Genomic DNA, 22,963 nt, shown 5'->3' with positions numbered 1-22,963 from the left:
TTTGCTGTTCCTGGAACTTCTGTTACGTGTTGGACTGCTGCTTTTTGCTCTGGTTTCTGTCTTTGTCTCTTTGCTCTTCTTTCTGGGTAAAGCAGAAGAAACTATCTTTTAACTCTTGTGTTGAGTTTCTAAATTTCTATTATTTTAGTTTTCAAGCATTCCTTTGTTCTCTGTTCCTCTTTCTATAGCATCTTGTTCTTATTTCATTGATTATATCTTTTTTTCTGGAGGTTCATTCCCTTGTATTGTCTGTTCAGTCTTAAATTTTTCTTTCCTCTGTTTTGGTCTCAGTGTAGGAGGCTTTCCTCAGATAGGAAGTAATACTTGTTTGCTCATTAAGGTTTGGGTGGGGGGAATGCATAGTTGAAGGATTTTTTTTTAAGTTAATTGGAGAGTTTGAGTGTTCGGGAGGAAAGGACTTACCAATTTGGCATTTAATCAATTTAATACCCATTAGGGTGGGTATTTGTTGTGAGAATCCCCAGTGTTAGAATGATACTTTTTTCCTGGGCTGGTCACATGGCCAGTGAAGAGTGTCTGGGGGGCTAACTTGGGAGAGGGCAGCTAGGGAAGAATGTCTGTATTTGGGATTCTAGTATGCTCTCTGTGGTCCTCTAGTCGGCGCTCTCAGTTCCCTTTCCAAAGCAGAACCTATTCTGCTAGAGAGAGAGCACCCTAAGATTTAACTGTTTTATCAGGTTTTGCTTATCCTCCCTGTTTCACTCGCCTTCACCACCAAGCCCTAGTTCTAGTTGTATATTTTTAAAGACACTTTAGGCTGGTTCTCAGCTCTGCCACTACGGACTTAGATTTCAGTTCTCAGTGAATTTGTTGGCTCTTATTTCCCTGTCCTTCAGTATTTGTTTTAAAACGTCTTTCTCATAATCTTAGTGGAGATTTTAGAAGGATTAAGATCAGATGGGTATGTGCAGTCTGCCATCTAGCCTTCATTTTGTTTTAATGAAAAAAGAAATACATTGGTTGTGATAGCTTGATTCTGCCCTACCCCCTCCCACTCCATTATTTACTGTGGATGCCTGTGAGCTCTTAGCAGGGTAGGAGGAGAGAGGATCCTTGCTCTTCAAAGCAGGAGTCAGCAGCCTGATCATAAATATTTTTGGCATTTTGGGCCATGTGGTCTGTGTTACAGCTATTCAGCTCTGTTATAGTGCCACCAGGGAAGTTCTGCTGTACGAAAGAAACCATAGCCAGTAAATAATGTGACTGTGTTCCAGTAAAACTTCATTTAAAGAATAGAAATGGGCTGAATTTTGCCGTATGGCGGTTTGTGGACTCTTGTTTTAAAGCTTTAAGGTTTAGATGCTCAATAAGTGATTGGATGAGATGACACCTGGGGGGAGAACTGTTCCATATTATCTTTAGTTAGTGACCTTAGCTCTAAATATGCTTAATTTTATAATAAAAGATACTCCCAGAATAATCTGTGTTGCTTCTGATGGGAAGACTGCTTTTTCCCCCCTTAGTTGACAGAAACAAATTTCTGTAGAACACAGTTGACCTTTTCAGTAGTTGTTACTGTATGAAAATTAGGTGGTATTTGTTCCTATATGAAAATTAAGTTTTCAGATGCTTTTTCAAGATATGAAAGCACCTAATTTTCTAAACCAAATACTAAAATGTAGAATCACATAAGGAATTGTATGATGATCTTTATACTGACTTAGATATCCCCATTTTAATACTGATTGTAGTATCATGTTCAAAAACTAGATTTTTAAGATGAGATTGGAAGGATATTGTTGGCTTTCTCCTAGTTTTACTCTGAGCATGAAGTGGACTCAGGTCTTCCCCCTAACTTTTACTGTCCTTCCCCATCTCCACTATGAAGTAAAGAAAAAGGAAAGTCCAAAGATAGGTACAGGCTTATGTGGTGTGTCTACAGCTAAGAGAGATTCAGGAGCCTTCTGTTTTCCCAGACTCCTTTATTAATTCTTAGCTGGAGACTTCTCCAGGATGCCTCGTGGTCCTACATGGCTGCTGGAACTAGCCATCATATTCCTGTTGTAGGGAGAGAGCAATACCGAAAAAGCCTGCAGCTGTTTACCATCCTATTAAGGAGGATGGTAAAATTCGCATTGCTTCTCCTTTTTATCTCACTGCCAGAATTTGGTTATATAGCCATATCTAGCTGAAGGGTAGGCTGGAATATGTAGACTTGTTAGATTGATGTATTATCGCATATAAAATCAAGTAGGAAGAGTGAAATCAGTAGATATTGAGTTGGAAGCACATACTTTCTGATGTTATATTCTCTGAATCACAACCCATCAAACCATATTTTTAGCTTAAAGTATAAACTTTATATTTGAAAAGCTTTTAAATGAAAATTTAAGTACTTCCAATTTGTACTTATTTACATATGAAGTTGGAAAACTGAATTACCTTTTAGATTTGCTATTTCGTATTTTTGAAAGAGGCATATTAACCTAGAAAATGAATTGAAGTTTTCTATAATTTTTTTTTGTTTTTTGGGTAATTGGTACATTTGAACCTTGGTGTGATACTATAATATTGTAGCAAAGAACAGTCTGAACTTGATCAAGATTTGGATGATGTTGAAGAAGTAGAAGAAGAAGAAACTGGTGAAGAAACAAAAATCAAAGGTATTATTTTAAATTACTTCAGGAGCCAGTGATTGCTGGCTCATGTCTTCTGGAGGACAGTAATAAACAGCATTCTCTTTTTGAATACCTGTCCACTTTTCTGACTAGCCGCACCCACAGCAGCAGTTTTTCATGTGAATGTATGTTTGGAATGGGGAGGGAGAAGTAGAAAGGAAGGTGGAGGTGGAGGAAGGGAGGAAGGTGTGGGTCTGGTGACCCATCAGCGGTCACTGTGCCCTCTGCTGCTGGTTTGACATCATGTCTTGTCAAGCATTTCCCTATGAGTTTTATCTGAATTTACAAGTGTCTTAGGTAGTGGTAGGAGTTGTTGGTAGTGGTGCTTCTAAACATTAGCCTGGACTTGAAAATGTTTAACATGTAGGAAATATGTGGTATGTATGTCTGTCTGTTTTTAATCCATTCTAACCAGCCAAAAAAAGAACATTTATTAAACGTAGACAAAAGTCACTCAATATTTTCTTTAGCAGTTTATTTTTAAAAGGGGCAATAATGGTTAGTGGGGAATCACACTGCTTAAAGGGGCCAAGAATATCAAGGTACCAGATGACTTGACTTCGGTTTTTAGGCCAGAATGAGGTTTATTGTGAAAAGACTACTGAACTAATGATACAGGACTGTATCATTATGGCCAGTATTGGTACTTCTAAAAGTATGTTGGTTATCACAACTGTATGTCATCCAAGAATCAAATTACTATTAGAAATAAATTTATCTTTAAAGACATAAACTGGGAAATTAATGCAATTTTTTGATAAAGTCTATATTGACAGAGCAGATAAGATAGCAGGGTAGTTTGTTTTGCACAAATCTAGCTTATTTTTGGATAGAGTATAATTTTGAGACGCCGTTAATAACCAAATTTTGTTTGGCTTTAGTTACAGCCTTTGACTGTCACTGTTAACTTTGTTCAGATGCACATAACACATTGCACAAGCTCAAAGAATCATTCAGGTCATCATTTGACCGTCTTTCTCCCAGGCTTGAAAGTGTTGCTATTTTTGCAGTTTTCTTATGTGTTGTCTGACTTCAAAGGGTACAGATAGGCATCGGGATGAATCTTTGAACTTCTCAAAATACAAGGTGGGTGCAAAATACAAGGTGGGTAAAACACATAGGAAGATAAAGGATAGTGTTCATAATAGTTGTGGCAGTGGCCTTAAGAAGTGGTGTGCCTTAGACATCTTTAGGAACCTGAACTTTTTCTATATGCTAGGTTTTCCTAGAGTGAATTTTCCTTAGCTTGCTGTTCGTCTGTACTTATACCAGCGATTTATGGGCTAGTCAGGAAAGGTTCATGATTAGATTGCCCTAATAAAAATAGCATAATACATTTTCATAAAATCCTTCTTTCGATGCCCTTTTGTTTTTTTTTTTTAAAGCGCGTCAGCTGACTGTTCAGATGATGCAAAATCCTCAGATTCTTGCAGCCCTTCAAGAAAGACTTGATGGTCTGGTAGAAACACCAACAGGATACATTGAAAGGTACACGTTCTTCTTTTTCATAGTCTGTCTTTCTATAATCAGCGTTGCAGGTGAATATTTTTAAGGTCATCTGGGACTTAATGTATGTCACAGTGGAAAAGCGAATGTTCATCATAGGATTATCAGGGGTTTAAAATTTTGCTAAGTACCAATTTAGAGTTGGTCTTTTAAAGTTTATTTTGGTTCATCTCCATAGGAAGTATATGAATCTTAAATCATCCCTGAGATTTTAGAGATTTGTTAGAAATGCAGAGAATTAGAAGAAATACAGATTTCTTATTTATTTCATTGGTGATAAAAGTCATTAGTAATAACCCAAATATCTTATTCTGCTTTTTCACACAACTTTGATTTTAAGATCTGCCCACATTGCTGTCTGTATGTATCTCTAGTCAGTGGTTTCTTTGTGTTCCCTTGCTCTCTGATGTGCGTCCACCATGCTTCACTGTATGCTTTTTCTTTGACGGCCATCTGGATTGTCTCCAAGCTCCATCAACACAGATTCCATTGTGATGGTCATCCTGGTGCCTGTCCTCTTAAGGGGCTGTGTGAGAGTTTCTCTGGTGTATGTACTTCCCGGTGGGGTGTATAGTTATGGGATATGCAAGCCTTCGGTACTTCCAGGATATGTGAAGGTTGATTTAGCCTTGTGTCCTTGCCAGCAGTTGGCATCATTCAGCCTTATAGTTTTTGTCTTTACCAGCCTAAGAGATGCAGGCTCCTTTTGTTTTGTTTGTATTTTCTGATTTTTAATGAATTGACTTTCTTTGCATGATAATTGGGAGTGAGCCTTTTAGGTTGCTCATTTGTATGTACCCTTTGGCCCATTCACTTTTGGGGGCTTACTTTTTTGTTTTGTAGGAGTTCTTATGTGTTCTAGATTTTAATCCTTTCTCAGTTTTAGACTTTGTAACTAATTTTTTGTGTCCTTTCTATTAATTTTGTCCATGGTTTCCTCCATTAAATCCCTAATTTTTATGTTCATTAAATTTTTTACCTATGTCTTGTTCTTTTGAAGATGTCTTTTCCTTGCTCCTACATTTCTTATTGACTTGATTAGTTTTATCTTTTACCTTTAGACCATGAATCCTTCTGGAGATCACCTTTCTATTTCTTAGTAAGTTTTTATAACGCTTCACTCCACGGTTCCTTTTTCCCCATTTATTTCTGTTAACCACCTTTATTACGTATCAGATTCTTATAAACGCCTTTGTCTCTGAGCGCTCTCTTCTTATCTCTCAGCAGCACTCCTCGTTGTTTCTTTGCCTGTTCTTTTTCCATTGTCTCCCTTACTGACTAGGGCTATAGAGTATGTCTTCATATCTGACAGTGAGTTGCTTTCTCCTACCATCTCTCACCCATCATGGAACACACTCTTAAGATTGATCTTACCGTCTGTAGCCCGTTATCCCATATATGGTTGAGGGTGAGTTTATTAGGGTTTTCTTAAAAAAACAAACAGAACCCCCACAATAAAGCAACTAAAATTTTGATAGGAATTCCACTATCTTTTTGGTATTAAATTGTCTCATCCATGTCCTTGTATTTAATCAGATCATATTCCGTATTTTATGACAAAGTGTTCTTAGTTAATTTGTATTGTTATTGTGACTGTTATTTTATTTTTTACTGTATTTTCTGTTTGACTTTTTTTTTTTTTCTGACTCTCAGTTTTGTTATTCAGTGTATATGTATATGTACTGTGCTTAGTTGCTGAGTCATAGCCAACTCTTTCATGACCCCATGCACTGTAGTCCCTCAGGCTGGTCACAAGAATTCTGGAGTGGGCTGCCATTTGAGTTGTTCATGATAAAGGAGTGCTGTTGATTAGTATTAAAGTTGATTTTGTGTCCAGAAACCTTGCTGCTGTTGTTTAGTAGTTTGTTTTATTTTTCCCATAGCCCCAAAGTCTCACCTGTAAACAGTGGCAGTTTTAATTCTCATCTTCCACATTATATCACACTCCATGGTAGTTTTTCTTGATAACATTGGCCAGGACTTTCAATATTGTGTTAAGCATTAGCATCAAAATGAGCATTCTAATCTTTGCCAGAATTGAATATATAATCTCTTCACTAATTTGGTGTCTGTTGGTGATTTTTTAATGGTCTTTTTGTCCTTTATAGATTCTGATGATCTTTTGACCTTTTCTTTGAATTTACTAATTATATTAAATATATACTTTTGGAAATACGAGTTGGGTAGTTACTTAGGGTAGGTAGTTACTTATAGGTAGTTACCTTATTCACTAGTGAAAAGAGCTTACGTGTGCTGGTAAACTAATGTCTTCAATTTCTCTTGTCAATTGTGGAATTTTATTTTCTAAAAATATGCATTTTATCTAGGTGTCAAATTTATTAGTATATAGTTCATACTTTTAGAAAATCTAATTGTCCCTTCCATATTCTGTACTCTGTATCTTCATTAGTTTTGTCAGTTTTCTCAATCTTAATGTTTAAAGAACAGCCTTTGATTTTCCATTTTCATGTATTTTTGTTATTGCTGCCTTTTTCCCCCCTTGCCTTTAACGTTATTTCCTTATTTGGGTTTGCTCTATTCCTCCTTCCAGTTGCTTGATTGCATGTTTAGTTCAAAAAACCTTCAACAGCTATAAAACTTTTTATAAATGTTACGGGTATGTTAAGTGGAGATCTGTATGCCAAAGTCAATAGCCTAGGCATATTAGTTGTACTGTTCAGATTCTTATTGATTAATTGCTTTATCAGTTTTGGGGATAGATGTGTAAAAAAATCATCATTCACTTAATTTACCTCTCTCTTATTATAGTAAAATAGCTTTTAATCTAATAGCTTTATTTACCTTTATTGATCTCTTAAATTCACTGATAATGTACTTCCTGTGGGCTTCTGTTTTTTTTCCTTCTAGGCAATAGTAAATTTTACCAATTTTTAATTCACCCGTACCTTATGTGACATCTGGATTTTTTTTTACTTCCTCAAAATTATTTTTAATGAATATGAGTGTGGCATATTTCTGGAAGTCTCAGGCAATTTTTATTTTACCTTCATATCTGAAATTTTACTTGGTCTTCATATCTGAAAATTTTAGGTTCAAAGTCTTAAATATCTTAAAGGTTTAACTTCATTTTTTTTCTTCATTATTGTATATTCTTGTGTTTCCTTTGAAGCTTGATGTCACTTTGATTCCTTTTCCTTTATAGGTTATTTGCTTTTTTCATTAACACCTTTAGAATTTACTTTTGTCTTTGATAGTTGTACGTCTCAGTAACGTCTCAGTGCTTTGAGTAAGGATTTTCATATTTCTTTCACTCTGAGAAATTTATTATAGTCAATGCTTCAGATAATCCACCTTCCTTCTCTTTTTCAGCTGTTGTTAAAATTTATCATCCATGTCTTCATATCTTATAGCTTTTTTGTCCTTACCACTGCCTGTCTGAGAGCTTTTAAACCTCATGGATTTTTTTCCTTTAGTTGAACCTCTGTTGTTTATCTTATTTGTTCGTTGTTTTAGTTACTGTATTTCTAATACTTAGTATTCCCACCTTGTTTTAGAGTTCTTGGTCTTGTTTCATAGTATCTATCCTCCTTCATCCCTTTAAATATATATTTACATTCTTGTTTAAATCCTTCATCTGTCTAATAATGCTTCAGATGCTAAATATTTCATTCTTTCGTAGTACTCTGGAACCATCTAGTTATTCTGTTTCTGTGGCTTACTGGGCGATATCAGTTACTCCTGTGAGTATCAAGGGAGGGATGGCAGTTAGACTTCAGTTTTGACAGTCTCATGGGGTTTAGAGAGAGGGGCGAGGATGAACCTGAGGAGAGCCCAGTCACCTCAGCCTCATGGAGTTCAGAGAGAGAGGGGACAGGATGAGCCTGAGGAGAGCCGTCACCTCAGCCTCATGGAGTTCAGAGAGAGAGGGGACAGGATGAGCCTGAGGAGAGCCGTCACCTCAGCCTCATGGAGTTCAGAGAGAGAGGGGACAGGATGAGCCTGAGGAGAGCTCCCGTCACCTTAGTCTCTCATGGGGTTTAGAGAGAGGGGGCCAGGATGAACCTGAGGAGAGCCCAGTCACCTCAGCCTCATGGAGTTCAGAGAGAGAGGGGACAGGATGAGCCTGAGGAGAGCCGTCACCTCAGCCTCATGGAGTTCAGAGAGAGAGGGGACAGGATGAGCCTGAGGAGAGCCGTCACCTCAGCCTCATGGAGTTCAGAGAGAGAGGGGGCAGGATGAGCCTGAGGAGAGCTCCTGTCACCTTAGTCTCTCATGGGGTTTAGAGAGAGGGGGCCAGGATGAGCCTGAGGAGAGCTCCCGTCACCTTAGTCTCTCATGGGGTTTAGAGAGAGGGGGCCAGGATGAGCCTGAGGAGAGTTCCCGTCACCTCAGACTTGTGGGCTGGCAATTGCAGACAGTTTTCTTGGGAGGAAGCAGTCTGCTTTGGTTGTAATCGTTGCTCCTGGATTGGAGTAGGGGCAAGAGTGAGTGCTTACGGCTCTGTGCCCGTCCAGCTTTGGTCAGCTCTGTGTGTTATCCTAAGAACTGGGCTCTGTGAAGGGTAAAGGGGACAGGCAATGAGTGTTGAAAGCAGATGTAGAACTTAAAAGCTTTTCTGCACAAAAGCTTTCTTGCAACTTGACCTCACCGTTTCGTACTCTGGTTATCACCACCACCCATCCCTGCCTTTGAAGTTGCAGCCCGCTCACCCTGTCTGTGCTAGTTAAAGGCAGCCTGTGGTCTTACTCAGAATTTGGTCTTGGGGTGGGGGAGTGGTGTGTGTGTGTGTGTGTGTCTCAATTTGCTCATGGTGTGTGTGTGTTTATCAGAGAGATACAGAGCCATGGAGCCTTCTTGTTTCCATAAAGTTTCTTGGGTTGGTTGGGTTTTTTTTGGACATGTGAAGGTGAGGGTAAAGCTAGGTGATCAAGTTCTTTGACCGTCTTGACAGAACATTTTACTTTCAGTTGTAAGAAGTAAAACTTGATACTTCAGGTTTTTGTTTTTTGTTTGTTTTACTTACCTTAAGTGGCTAAATAAGAGAATTAATTTGATTACAACAATATGTCTATGGCAGGAAATTTTTTTTAGCTGTTGATTTTTTTGTTGGAGAATTGTTGATTGTGCTGTGACACTGTCAGGTTGACAGCCGAGGGACTCAGCCATACATATGCATGTATCCATTCTCTCCCATCCAGGCTCTCATCCAGGCTCCACATAACACTGAACAGAGTTCCCTGTGATAACAGAGTAGGTCCTTGCTGGCTGTCCATTTTAAATCTAGCTGTATGTATGTGTTGATCCCAAACTTGCTAACTGTCCTTTCCCTTCATATTTTCCTTCCTCCCTGACAACCATAAGTTCATTCTCTGTGAGTCTGTTCTGTAAATAAGTTCATATGTATCGTTTCTTTTTAGATTCGACTATAAGGGATGTCATACAGTATTTCCTCTTCTGTTTGACTTACTTCACCCAGTATGTCAATCTCTAGGTCCATTCGTTATGGCAGGAAATTCTAATCTGGATTTTGGACGGGTTGTACAAACTGCCTGAGCGAATGTTTTTGGGGTGTTAGAGGGATTTGTAAGTTTAGTAATTTTTTGAGGGGCTCATAAACTAGGTGTGTGTATTGTTTAAGGAAAAAAAATGTCCCATAGTGGATCATATCACTTATACTTCAGGAAAGCTGTTAGTCCCCCTCCCCTCTTCATAAAATACTATGTACTTATTTAATGTAATCTCAAATTCCAAATTAAATATTGAGACTAGAAAAAAAATAATGCTGTAGGATACTATTCTTTTTCCAGAAAGAGATATGGTCCCCTCCTTTCCCCTAATAATAGACACAGGTGAGATATGCAGTTGACCCTTGAATAAGGAACTAATCAGTGTATAACTTTATACATAGTGTATAACAGTATATAAAGAGTGTCCCTTTGTATCGGATTCCTCCATCTCCACGGATTCAACCAGCCACACACTGTATAGTACTGTAGTATTTACTATTGAAAAATGTCTGCATATAAGTGATTCAAACCTGTGTTCAAGGGTCAGCTGTACATATTTTATTTGTGTTTATTCAGTGATTTTGGCATGCCTTGTGGCATCTTAGTTCCCTGACCAGGGATTGAACCTGTGTCCCCTGCAGTGGAAGCTCAGAGTCCTAACCACTGGACTGCCAGGGAATTCCCTCAGTTGTTCATATTAAAAAAAAAAAATAATTCAGGTTATCAGGATAGTCAGTTCATGACTTTTTAACTGTATGAGATAGACTGTTTCACACCTGAGATACCAGCACTGACAAGCTCAGTGCTAAGGTTTGATTACAATGAAAGATTTAGGATTTGTGATACAATTTACATTTTCTTATCAGTTTAAATTTGCTACCTGGTTAAATTTGTTCTTTTGAAATGCTTAATAGTCTTGAGGTCTGTATTTGAATGTACCTTTTGCTTCAGAGAGGAAACCTGTCATTCACTAAAGGCTTCCCAGGTGGCTTGGTGGTAAAGAATCTGCCTGCCCATTCAGGAGACCTGGGTTCGATCCCTGAGCTGGGAAGATCCCCAGAGGAGGAAATGACAACCCATTCCAGTATTTTTGCCCGGAGAGTCTGTCCCCCGGGCAGAGGAGCCTGGCAGGCTGCAGTCCATGGGGTTGCAAAGTATTGGACATGAAGCGCATGCATGTTGCTAACTATGAACGTCATTCACTAACTTTTATGCTTCAGTTTCAATATGACAAAAGTGACTTGTGTTTTACTGTGATGCTGTATAACTGGTATTTTCTAACCTTTCAGCTTGCCTAGGGTAGTTAAAAGACGAGTGAATGCTCTCAAAAACCTTCAAGTTAAATGTGCACAGATAGAAGCCAAATTCTATGAGGAAGTTCATGATCTTGAAAGAAAGTATGCTGTTCTTTATCAGCCTCTGTTTGATAAGGTAATGCTTTCCAATACTTTTTATCTAAAGTTCAAGTAGATAATAAAGCTTTGAAAATATAAACAAACTTTTGTTTGACCTCTTAGCAAAATGATTATTAAAGATATTTGGGGAAACTATCAGTAATAACAGTTCAGCTTGTGGTATGAAGTCATTAAATCTGTGAGTGTTAATGAGAGACAATCTTTAGCTTGGATGCCAGAGTTTTATGCAGTTTTTTTTTTTTTTTTTTTAATCGTTTCAGCGATTTGAGATCATTAATGCCATTTATGAACCTACAGAAGAAGAATGTGAATGGAAACCAGATGAGGAAGATGAAATTTCGGTTGGTATTATCTTTAGTGTGTTTTTATACTTCGGGAATATCTCTTTTATTGTGAGATGGATATGAGTGCAGATGAGCCACTGTTAGCCTGGCACTGTCTATACCCAAATTTACTTTTTCCTTGTATTTTTATAGTACTTAAAGTTTATAGATTTATATAAACTTTTACTTTGAACTTCCTTATGACATACGAAAGGATTGTTCCTGTTTTTTGAGTGGAGGTGAAGGCTTCTAAGTGACCTGCCCACCTTTATAGATGGCAGAACTGTGACATAGATCCAGTGCCCTGTTACGTGATTGCATTTCTCCAGTGTTCATATTTTAACCTTGATTAAGAGAATATATTTTAATTTAGAAAACCAATGAGTGAGGCAGTAAACGAGGTTTATGTTTTTTTGCTTTTTCTCTTTACTATGCTTAAGTCTTTTTTTTTTTTTCTGTGAAGCTAAAATTTTTTTCTCTGCATCTCATGGGTCCTAGTAGCTTTCTTTTGGGAGGAATATGGTATAGTAAATATTTATAGAAGTAAAGGTTTGCTGTGGGTAACAGCAGTGTTTACACAATTAGACTAGAATTTCTTTGGCTGAATGTTAGAATTAGTTGAAGGTTTGTTGGGTCCTGAATGTAAAACATTTTATCAAGATGTCTAATCTAGGTATCCAGCATTCATTAATGCTGTCTTTTATTAAGGAGGAGCTAAAAGAAAAGGCCAAGATTGAAGATGAGAAAAAGGATGAAGAAAAAGAAGATCCCAAGGGAATTCCTGAGTTTTGGCTGACCGTTTTTAAGAATGTTGACTTGCTCAGTGATATGGTTCAGGTAATTTTATTCATAAAACACCAGTTTACCTCAAAGAGTAAACCTGTGGAATTTAAATGACTGTGATGACTGGTCTCTGTATTGTTGACTTTTATAGAATGATTGCCTTTGAGGGGAAAAGAGGGCTCCAAGGCTTATGGGAATCTTAGTTCCCTGATGAGGGATCAAATCTGGGCCCTTGACAGTGGAGGCACAGAAACCTAACCACTGGACTGCAAGGGAATTCCCATGATGGCTTTCTTTTGAAAGAGCTGTTGTTGGTAGAAGGGGAATTGCAGCTTTGATTAATGTAATCAAATGAATTATAATTCATTTCCAAAAATTAAATAATGAAACAGTTTCTTACATAATTGGTCATTTCACTGTAATTCTCACATAGCCCTGTGCCTTTTGGTTTTAGATGGCAGAGTATGGAGGTTATGGTGGGTTGTTTTGATTGTCTGACCAGAGAGACCTTTTTCAGTCTAAAGCTATTCCAAGGAATATTTGCACTGTCAAAGAACACTGTAAACATACGTGTGTGTGTGTGGGTGGATGCATGCCCAGTTATATTTGAGTCTTTGGGACCCCATAGCCCACCAGGTTCCTCTGTCCATGGAATTTTCCAGGCAAGAATACTGGAGCGGATTACCTTTCCCAGCTCCAGGGAATTCTTCCCGATCCAGGGCTTGAACCTTAGTCTTCTTGTGTCTCCTGCATTGATAAGCAGGTTCTTTACTTACCTATTTTAATAATTGTCCTTTTCTCTGGGAAACCAATATAGATGTTACCTTTGGGAAACTTTGCCTCTCCTAATCTGAATCATTTCTTGGGCCACTTTCATCTGCATTATTACTTGTTATCTCATGTTGTGATTATTGGAAGTTAATGTCAAGAAAAATAAATTATCTCAAAACAATGACAGCTTATTGCATTTCTGTTTTTTAGCAAAGTAGTAAAGGAACAAGAACCAGCTGGAAATGGTAACAGTTATGATCAGGAAACATTTTTAAACTAGCTTCATATAAGGCATAACCTGGAGAGTAAATCTTAAGGTTCAAAATTATACATAAAACTTCAATAAAATGTCTCAGTTCGTTAAATGCATATTGTCCAATAGAAGAACACTAGTCTTAAAATGCCATTTAGATACTTGTTTTGATCTTTTTTTTTTTTTAAATTTAAAGGAACATGATGAGCCTATTCTGAAGCACTTGAAAGATATTAAAGTGAAGTTCTCAGATGCTGGTCAACCTATGGTAAAAGAATCTTGAAATATTTCCAGTTTTGTAGCATTAGATGTTTACATAGTAGATCACTGGAACTTTCTAAAGAAAGGTGGACATTCAACAATTAGACAAGGGAGTGAAAAGAAGTTGAAAATGATATTTGGTACTTTCAGTTGGTAGTCGGAATTACAGTTTGCATGTTGATAGTTGTGATGCTGTATTTATTCCTTTTCCTCCTCTGATTGTAAAAATCATCCATTTTTGATACTGAATTTAAAATGTATTAAAAATAACAGCAAAGTAACATGAATAAGGAAGTGCTTATTCTGTATTAAAAAACATGTGTCTGGAAAGTAAATAGAACAGAAGGTGTTAGAGCGTCCTTACTTCTTCATTATGGAAGATCAGCCAACAGCTTTTCCCTGAAACCATCAGGTTTATGGAAAGCATGGGCAAAGGTTCTGTGGGCTGTAGGTTCTTGTATTACATCTGCTAAGGTTGGGCCTTTTCTTTGTCAGTCTAAAGATTGAAAGTCCTCTCTGGGGAGATGGAGGGAAGAAAGGAGAGATTGTTCAGCTGTACCTAACCTATTTCATAAACATGTTACTAAACAGTATAAGCTGAACTAAGTTTTGATCAGTTTATTTGGTGCCATATATTGCTTTTAAGGTAATTTGGGATTTACATGACTTTCCCAGAATAGGACTTTGTCACTTAAAATTTTATGTTTATAAAAATAATACATTAAGCTTTATTTACTAAAGCATTGAAATTTTATCATGTAAAAATTTAATTTAATGTTGCTTTTTTTTTTAAGAGTTTTGTCTTAGAATTTCACTTTGAACCCAATGAATATTTCACAAATGAAGTGTTGACAAAGACATATAGGATGAGATCAGAACCAGATGATTCTGATCCCTTTTCTTTTGATGGACCAGAAATTATGGGTTGTACAGGGTAAGTTTCATTTTACTACTTTAATAGAGTGCTACATCTGTTTTTGTTTAACTTAGGATTTGTGATATTTATTATTTTCTAGTCTGTCTGCTAGGTACACACATACATACCTAGTTTATCTCCAAATATTTCAGTAAAATGTTTTCTGAGAAGAGCTTAACCATTTGTGCAGGATTCTCCATGGACCATAATAGATATCTTTCCAAAGGAGTACACATTTAAATGTATTATATTGTGAGTTTGTGGTAATTATAAATACATTGAAAAATTTTGTTGAGAAATTAAAATTTTCTGTCTATACTGCTACAGAAAGCAGCACAAATTTCCCCTCTAAAATTGGAAAATAAAACATTTACTTAGAAAAATGTCAGCTTTCCAGCAATTGAAAGTATAAATGTGTTGTGATAGACATTCTTTTCTCTTTGTTTTGGAAGGTGCCAGATAGATTGGAAAAAAGGGAAGAATGTCACTTTGAAAACGATTAAGAAGAAGCAAAAACACAAGGGACGTGGGACAGTTCGTACTGTGACCAAAACAGTTTCTAATGACTCTTTCTTTAATTTTTTTGCCCCTCCTGAAGGTAAATAGTGTTTTGCTTTGAGTATTTATGGTTGTTTTCTTGTGAGCTGTGTTTAACTTTTACTCATTTGGATTTCTTTTCTCAATTTTGCAGTTCCTGAGAGTGGAGATCTGGTAAGCTGAATTGTTTATTTGTTGAATTGCTTACTATATATAAAATTAAAAGACTGGTTCTCAAATGTGAGGAGTGGGGAAGTGGCCGCTAGTATTTTGTACTGAGGCTTGTAATGCAGAAAAGAGGACCTTTACACGTCTGAAAAATTACTCCATTGAAAATGCTTTTGCTGCTTCCACTGAGGGAGACTAAAGATTTTCTTTTCTTTTGAGACTTAGAAATACTGATGTGAGGGATTCAAGTTTTCAAACTATTAAGTTTTCTTCCTTATTGAAAATGGAGTGTATTAAGTCATTTATACTGTTTAGAAAACACTAACCACATTCTGCTTAGATTTCTTTTCTGTGGTTATTATTCCAGTAGAAATGTGGTTATTTTATATATGTTGATCATATAGCTGAAATGTCCTTGGCATACAGTCTGGAATAAGGAACAGCCTTAAAGAAATCTATACATGCAGTGTAGGCTAGACATGTTTTGAATTTGGCTTAAGTCTGTTACCAAGTATTGACGAAAACAGTCTTGAGTAGTTATGGATAGAACATCTCTGTCTGTGATTAGAATTTTTCCTTGAAAGTCTTCTCCCCTAACCCTTTGGTGTTTTGTTGTTGTTACTAGATGGGATTGTGTTGATGGATCAAAAATAAACATTCAGGATTTCACAGAATATTTACTCATTGTTTAGTATCACAGAATTGGAACTTTAGTCTTATCCATAATTTTAATTGTGAATAATGTCAGCAGCATTTCTCTGCTGCCTTTTGCCATTAAGTAGTAATCTGAGACTGACTTAGTCTATCAAGTAGGACTTGGTGACATTTGGCACTGCCCAGCTGCTTGGATAAGTCTCTTTTGGGAAGTATGAAGTGATTCTCTCTGGTCTATATTATGTGCCATATACATAATTTTATTTATAAGAGTCTAAGATCCTTCCTTTTATTCTATTCGGTGTTTTCAATAATATTGAAAATTGCCGTCGTATAGCAAAGTTGCTATTGTAACTTTTAAACTAGAGGAAACTAAGCAATGATCAGTAGGCACACTGACCTCCTAACATTTTCTTTTTATTAAAAACCTGTAAACCTAAGGCACATGTAGAAGACTATTTGATCATGTACACATGAGCTACTTTTAAATGTTTAAAGTGAAGTTGAGTTTCTATGAATGATTTAAACCGAGCAGTCCCACATATGCCAAATTTAGTAAGTTACTGCATTTTGTGCTTGGTTTTCTTTAACAGGATGATGATTCTGAAGCTATCCTCGCTGCAGACTTTGAAATTGGACACTTTTTACGTGAGCGTATAATCCCAAGATCAGTGTTATACTTTACTGGAGAAGCTATTGAAGATGATGATGATGATGTGAGTGAATCTGAGTCCTGCAGTGAAATCTTTTGGTGAGGGTGTGGTAGTCAGAATTGGTAGAGGTTTAATGAATAGATGGAGCTGTTAAAAAGCAAGACAGAATAATTCAAAATTAGGCTCATTACTTACATCCTTTTCAGTAACTTCTTTGAATTGTTTTAAACAGATTCTCTTAGAATCTGTGTTTGGTTTATTGTAGTTTATATTTTCCTACTATTAGGAAGGCTACTTTGAAATAGTAAAACTTCAGTATGTTGGGTTAGTGTTGTAAATCCATTACATGTTTTTGACCAAGCAAATCATAACCTTGGACATTTTTGAATTCTGATAAAAATCTTCATTAGAAAGCATGGGATTTTTATTCATAGAAATACAAAGGAACAATTTAAGGTGAAACTAGGTGGTTCTCCAATATTTTGGACATCTTTCTTGTTAAGTGGCAATCATTCAGATAGGGTTTAGGTCCTTTTTTTTACAGACAAGTAATATTATTTACAGACAAGTCATAGTTACCTGCTCACACTTTACCCATGATTATCCTGTGTTCTTTATTTTTTAAGTTGTTAAATTGAGATCATGGCACTGAGCTGGGTCATTCATGTAGCTATTGTCCTTATTTTAATCAGTTGCCAAACGAAAGTATTCTTTCCTTTTTTTTTTTAGACATTAGTGGATACAGTGGTGGATATTGAGTAAATGCTACTTTCAGATGTTAGCTTCATTCAAACGTCATCTTTTTTCCCTTTTTTAGTATGATGAAGAAGGTGAAGAAGCGGATGAGGTAATGTTTACCAAATGAGCAAATAATTCTCTGTTTAACACATTGAGAAGCAAATTGAGTGACTCATGTATTCCATTGGTATATTCATTATTCCATGATATGGGATAAAAACTTTTTTTTTTTTTGAAAAACGTGGTTTTAGAATTCTACATCCAAGCAATGTATGTATGAGGTTTCAATAAATAAACTGCAAAACTCAGAACACTTTTTTTATTTCAAATAATTCTGTTCTGCTGCAGGGTTATCAGCTCTTTGAAGAAGTCAAAAGCTGCAGTAAACTTTTTCAACGTTGGCTGCAGTAAATCTTTTCAATAAAACCTGTCTGGATGTCTCAAGTTGTGTTGGGAAATTTTTCATATTAGAAGCTTTCAAATTAAATTGCATTGTCACCAAACTCTGTAATCATGAAAAATCTGTTGACTTATAGAGTAACTTGTATTAAATTCTCCCTACATTATGAGCCATTTCTTCCTACTGTGTGCCTACTTCATGGATGCATTTTGAACTTTAATATAGGAAGGGGAAGAAGAAGGAGATGAGGAAAATGATCCAGACTATGACCCAAAGGTGAGCAAAATTAGTGCTGTTTTCTGTTAAATTTAAGGCAGGTTAAGTATGTTTCTCACTATAAAATTTATTTTTGCCCTTAAAGTCTTTAATAAATGTTTCCTCAGTGGCATTTCAACAGTACGTGTAATTTCAATGTACCTTTCCTAAGAAACTTTTACTTTTTGGTTCTGAACTTAGGTTTTTAATAGTTTCAGCCTAAATACCCCTAGGATTCTATTTTAATGGTGCCTTATCTTGGGCATTTTTAAGCATTCAAAATTACTTATGCTGCTGCTGTTTAGGATGTTTTCTCTCCTAAGGAATGCTTGTGAACAGGTTTTAAGTCCTCTGCGTGCAGGAGTGCACAGAAACGGGAGCGGCGCTCTCAGGTTCTCCAGTCACCTCTTCCCCATGCCCGAGTCTAGGCTTCCTGTCCATAGGAAGGTGTCATATCAGGGTTAGGAAAGGACTGTATCTCCTACAAAATGCTGGGTTTTTACCAGGGTTCACTTGAAACTCCCAGGTTCTCTTTAATGCATTTTTTCATTTGCTTATGCTGTAAAGTACCCAGAAGACGCTTTAACTATTCATCAGGTAAGAGAGGGTAGTTAAAAAATCAAATATTCTGACATGTCTGAATTGGTCTTAACAGCTAAATATGAATGAAATTAGTAGTTTTGAAAGGCAGAAACAGTTGGTAATATGACTTAAGATAATTTGTTTGGCTATTTTAAGATTGTACTTCAATGTGTTTCACTTTATGGCATTCATTCTACAGTGTAAAATCAGGACTTTGTTCTAGCATTTTTGTGACTAATATTTGAATGAGTAATTTGCTATAAGTACTATATCCCTTTTATTAAATTCGGCAAAAATTTTGACAGAACAGTGAGATAATGTGATAATTAAAATAATTATTATTGAAAAATCAACTGAAGCAGATAGAAAAAGATAGATTGACTGTTGTTTTCCTTTAACAGAAGGATCAGAACCCAGCAGAGTGCAAGCAGCAGTGAAGCAGGATGTATGAGGCCCTGAGGATAACCTGCACTGTAATAGCCTAAACACAGCTATTATTTACTTACAGCCTTATGTTTTCGTATTTTCTTGGTAGACTCAGAAGTTTTTTTTAAAGGAAAGGAACTGATATTTTAAAGACCAGATTTGTTCTACTTAGCATTTTAACTAGTTGTTCTGCCAGCTGCATCGAGTGCGCAGAATCTCTCACGCATGTTCGTCCGTTGCTATATAGTTTGGTTCTTCTTGGAATATTTTTATCATGTAACTGTTAGATTAAAGCTATGAAAGTGAATAGAACTGTGAAATGAACCCGATTTTTTTGTCTTGCTAAGTTTTTTCCTGAAGAACCAAAGTATTTTTTCAGCTGGTTGAATGGGTTTCAGTTTGCTTGCAAGAGCTGTGCCTTTCATTACTTTGTTACAGTAATACAATGACTTGCATTAAGACAATTCATCGTTCGAAAAGCAAAACTTGTTAAGACAAGTATATGGTTAAGAATTTCCAGTAAGACTACACCTGATAATTTAGATTAACAGGTTTTTGTATGTCAGGTGACATTATTTACTATAAGAGAAGCCGGTTAACTAATAGTACGGTTATTGATTATCTTAGGGAGGTGAATAAAACCTAGTATTTTCAGAAGTTATGCCTCATTATTTTTATTTCAATTGTACTTTTAAAATTTGACCTCCATTAATTAAGCATCTTCTCTTTGTGGTAGGATCTGCCTTCTGCTTCCATGGAAAGGATGAATTTACACCATTTGACAAGCCTATTTCAAGTTTTTTGTTTGTTTGTTTGCTCATTTTTGTTTTTGCATCCTAAAATAAAAATGTCATATAATTTTAGTTCTCAAAAGATAATGTCTTAACTTTGTACTAATTCAGGTAGAAGCAGAGGCCTAGCATAAATTATGTACCCAGTTTACCATATTACTGAAGAAAAGGGGGCCAGATTTGGAAGCGGTACTATTACATCTACTAATGAGAAAGTATTTAAAAAAAAAAAAAGACAGTTCTTAAATGATTTAATGGTTTTCATAGAAAAAGTGAAAGGTTAAATTTCATTTCCTTTGGTCATAACTAGACTGAAGGCCCCAAGCCTCTACAGTTAATTCCGATTCTTATTGCTTAACGTGTGTCATTTATTTACCCTTGCCTATTGTTTTACTGTGTATTAAAATGGGTAGTACTGTTGACTTAACTACCTCACAGATGTGTTAAGGCATAATAAGTTAAAAATTTTATGAAATGTTTCTCAGTTGCATTAAAAGCTCAAAACTTAGGACCTATCGTACCATAAGTATGTGATATTCAGCATCTTAATTATACCAAGGCTTGATATGAATAGTTAAACTGGTTAACCAAGTTTAAGACGCTTTATTCTGGATCCAGTCAGGCAACACTTGCAGATCTTTGTGTGGCTCCTGTTTCAACAGAAGTAGGTAATGAGCAGCTGTTTCAAGGGGTCCTAGGATTTTTTTCCAGCTATTTTAATTTTTGACTATGTTGTAGTAAATACTATAGATGGCATGGGACTAAAGGGGAAATAAGACCATTGTTAGAGGGGGGAAATGCCATTAAATTAGGGACTGTAGAGCCACATTCAAAATACCTCAGGCTAAATACTGTTACTTTTGGGGATGAATATTAAAGGTTGGACAGAGTGGACTAATTGGGTTGTAATTATAGGAAAGTTTAGAATTCCTGGTTTTAATAAAATTACATTGGGCTCATTTTTAGAGGTGATAGAACTTCTGTTTTAAAAACTTAAGTATTAAGGTCTTAGAATATAAACACATTTTGTTATTCCTCCTGAAATTTTAACTACTGGAAATCCTTAACCAATTGCAGTAGTTTATAAAAAATGCCATGAAAACACCTGTTTTTCCTCTTTATTTTCAAAATGATTTTGCTTGTTTTAATTAGACATTCTGCACTGATTTTTTTTTTTTGTACCCATAGCTCATCTGAACACAGCTTTTTCTGAACTAAAAAATTTTAATCTGAAGATAGAATCCCATTTTTAATGAACTTAAAAGTAGCAGCAAAACCATTCCTTTAGGAAATAGCTATTGCCAAGAACAACAGATCTATCTGTTGTGAAGAGATAGATAACTGTTTCTTGTTATATCAGGGGGGAATATGGTCTGCAGAGGAATTTTTTTTTTTTAATAAAGTTGGAGTTTCAAGGGATATCTGTTCATCAGTGCCATCTCTCCAGTTTCAAAATGGTTTTATTCCATTTTAGAAATCTGACATGTAATTTGAAATCCTTAATAAAATTTGAATTTAATTTTATAAAATGTACTGGTGATATTTTGGGTCGTTTTTGAAAAAGAATAAGTATATATACTTTTTTTTTAAGAGTGGAGATATTTTGAGTAGGCTATTCTGTGCTTAGGCCATGATGGCCTGTAAAACGTATAATTTTAAAAGCACCTTCCCAAGCCCTGCTAGTGGAGTTTGTTACTGGAAGACTAGAAAGGAAGGAATTTCATGTTCTGCAGATTATGCTCTCAGTTACTACAGATGGTTTTGAAGCCCTTTGAATTCTGTCTTTACATTTTCAATTTATAGTTTTCTGTAGTCCAGGCTGTGACTACCAAAAAGTTCTCTCATTTCTTTCTAGAAATGGTAAAATCCCATATGAATACCTCCAAAGTAGTAAAGATTTTTTTCTATCTTTATGGTTACTCAAATATGGTAATAAGCAGAGAACAACAGTTCCATAAATTGTTTAACATGGCTCTCTGAAAGTTACCTAGTTCACTGAAGCAATATTTACGTGACATAAAAATGTCTTAATAGTGTGAAATTGGCTTACATAGCAGTGCTTTAAAAAATGGGATTCTACCTCATTCCTTTATAACACACTTAATAGCAACACATAAACCTTAAAAGGACACATTAGACTTGATAGAAATATTTTAATTATTCAGTGAGCAGGTTGATGGTATTGATTGGTAGATAATGAGGTCTTTAACTGAATTAACTGTTTATATTACTGTTGCTTGTAAAACAGTATGAATTTGTGGGTTATCTTGAGTTGTAGCCCATTCCCATCTTTGAATAGTAAAACTTATGAATTACTGTTTGAAACCTCATCATACCATGTAGAAATGCTAAAACTATTCAGATACTCTTTGCTTGGCTTTAGGACTTGGTTTAGAATTTGAGTCCTATTTTTAATGAGTTAGTCTTATAAAAATTTTAGCCTTTATATTTTTGACTAAGTCAAGCCAAATGTTCTAAATGTACAGAATTAATGGATAGTATAGAACAAGCATACATTCTTTATAGGAACCTTAGGAAAAAGAAATCACATGCTAATGTAGTTTTTAATCTGCACTGTATATATGTGAACTGGATACATGTTTATAATTTAGGTAGTTTGCTACTTAAAGCACTAAGTCTCTAATAGCTGAAAAATATAAATGGTAATGGCAAAATTAACATATATATGTAGTGGTGGTTTTGTATACGAGTTTAAAAATCCAGATGCTAAAAATTTAACTTAGAGGAAAAGCCAAGTTCTTGGACCAATTAAGGTTTGCTTACTGACTTCAGAGAAATGGGAACATCTTTGTTGGGATGTGGAATTACTTTCAAGGATAAATGTTTATTAGAAAAATTGATGTATTCAGTTAATTATATTTTCAAAAATACAATATAAGCTGTATCTTTTGTTTCTTCAATTTGACGTTATACTGTACTTTGTTTTTTCAGCTTTTTAAAAATTTGAGGTATTGACTAATTTTCTTAAGTGTGAAATAAATGAGAAATGGAGCTTAATAACTTAGCAACAATAAATTGCCAGCAGGAAATAAGTTGGTAATCATATTGCTTAATTTTCATATTGAAAAATGAGAGTTTATAGCTTTTGTAGAGCTTTATTATTTTGAAACTCAGCATCTCTAGCCTCCTACCTACCTGGCCTTGCGCAGGTGCATTAGCCTCAAGCGCTGCTTTCTCTGCAGTTGGCGGGGTTGCCGCCGCCTCTGCCTCTTGCATCCTGTGAACTGTCTGCTGCTCATAGGTCATACCCAGCAGTTCCACTTCTGCCACCTTGGTTCTTCAGAAAGGCTGCTTTTAAATTAAAAAGTAACTGGGTATAGGTGTTGAAAAATGCCAGTGCCAAAAGCAGATCTCGTATCAAGAATTAGTGGTATTAATACTTATGTGTTTTTATTAATGAACT

At 35.8% G+C, this 22,963-nt stretch overlaps 1 protein-coding gene across 28 annotated transcripts in view; it reads left to right on the top strand.

Moving 5' to 3' along the window:
• The window catches only part of NAP1L1 (nucleosome assembly protein 1 like 1), a 161,923-nt gene extending 142,312 nt beyond the window's left edge, over positions 1 to 19,611 (top strand). For 11 of the 28 annotated variants that reach the window (XM_069584046.1, XM_069584045.1, XM_069584038.1 and 8 more), the window contains 14 exons: positions 2,539 to 2,624; positions 4,025 to 4,127; positions 10,903 to 11,044; positions 11,289 to 11,369; positions 12,060 to 12,188; positions 13,355 to 13,426; positions 14,214 to 14,353; positions 14,788 to 14,933; positions 15,027 to 15,046; positions 16,288 to 16,410; positions 17,165 to 17,194; positions 17,711 to 17,761; positions 18,724 to 18,795; positions 19,485 to 19,611. In XM_069584046.1, coding sequence (XP_069440147.1) covers positions 2,539 to 2,624; positions 4,025 to 4,127; positions 10,903 to 11,044; positions 11,289 to 11,369; positions 12,060 to 12,188; positions 13,355 to 13,426; positions 14,214 to 14,353; positions 14,788 to 14,933; positions 15,027 to 15,046; positions 16,288 to 16,410; positions 17,165 to 17,194; positions 17,711 to 17,761; positions 18,724 to 18,759 — 1,159 coding nt within the window. In that variant the 3' untranslated portion in view covers positions 18,760 to 18,795; positions 19,485 to 19,611. Of the gene's footprint in view, positions 1 to 2,538; positions 2,625 to 3,520; positions 3,726 to 4,024; positions 4,128 to 10,902; positions 11,045 to 11,288; positions 11,370 to 12,059; positions 12,189 to 13,354; positions 13,427 to 14,213; positions 14,354 to 14,787; positions 14,934 to 15,026; positions 15,047 to 16,287; positions 16,411 to 17,164; positions 17,195 to 17,433; positions 17,762 to 18,723; positions 19,078 to 19,484 lie in introns of those variants that run through there. The other 17 variants (XR_011255819.1, XR_011255817.1, XR_011255816.1 and 14 more) reach the window with 7 other exon arrangements.
• The last annotated feature ends 3,352 nt before the right edge of the window (positions 19,612 to 22,963 follow it).

The sequence above is a fragment of the Ovis canadensis genome, chromosome 3 (genome assembly GCF_042477335.2).
Source record: "Ovis canadensis isolate MfBH-ARS-UI-01 breed Bighorn chromosome 3, ARS-UI_OviCan_v2, whole genome shotgun sequence".
Taxonomy (NCBI): Eukaryota; Metazoa; Chordata; class Mammalia; order Artiodactyla; family Bovidae; genus Ovis; species Ovis canadensis.
This window is presented reverse-complemented; position numbering and strand designations above follow the sequence as displayed.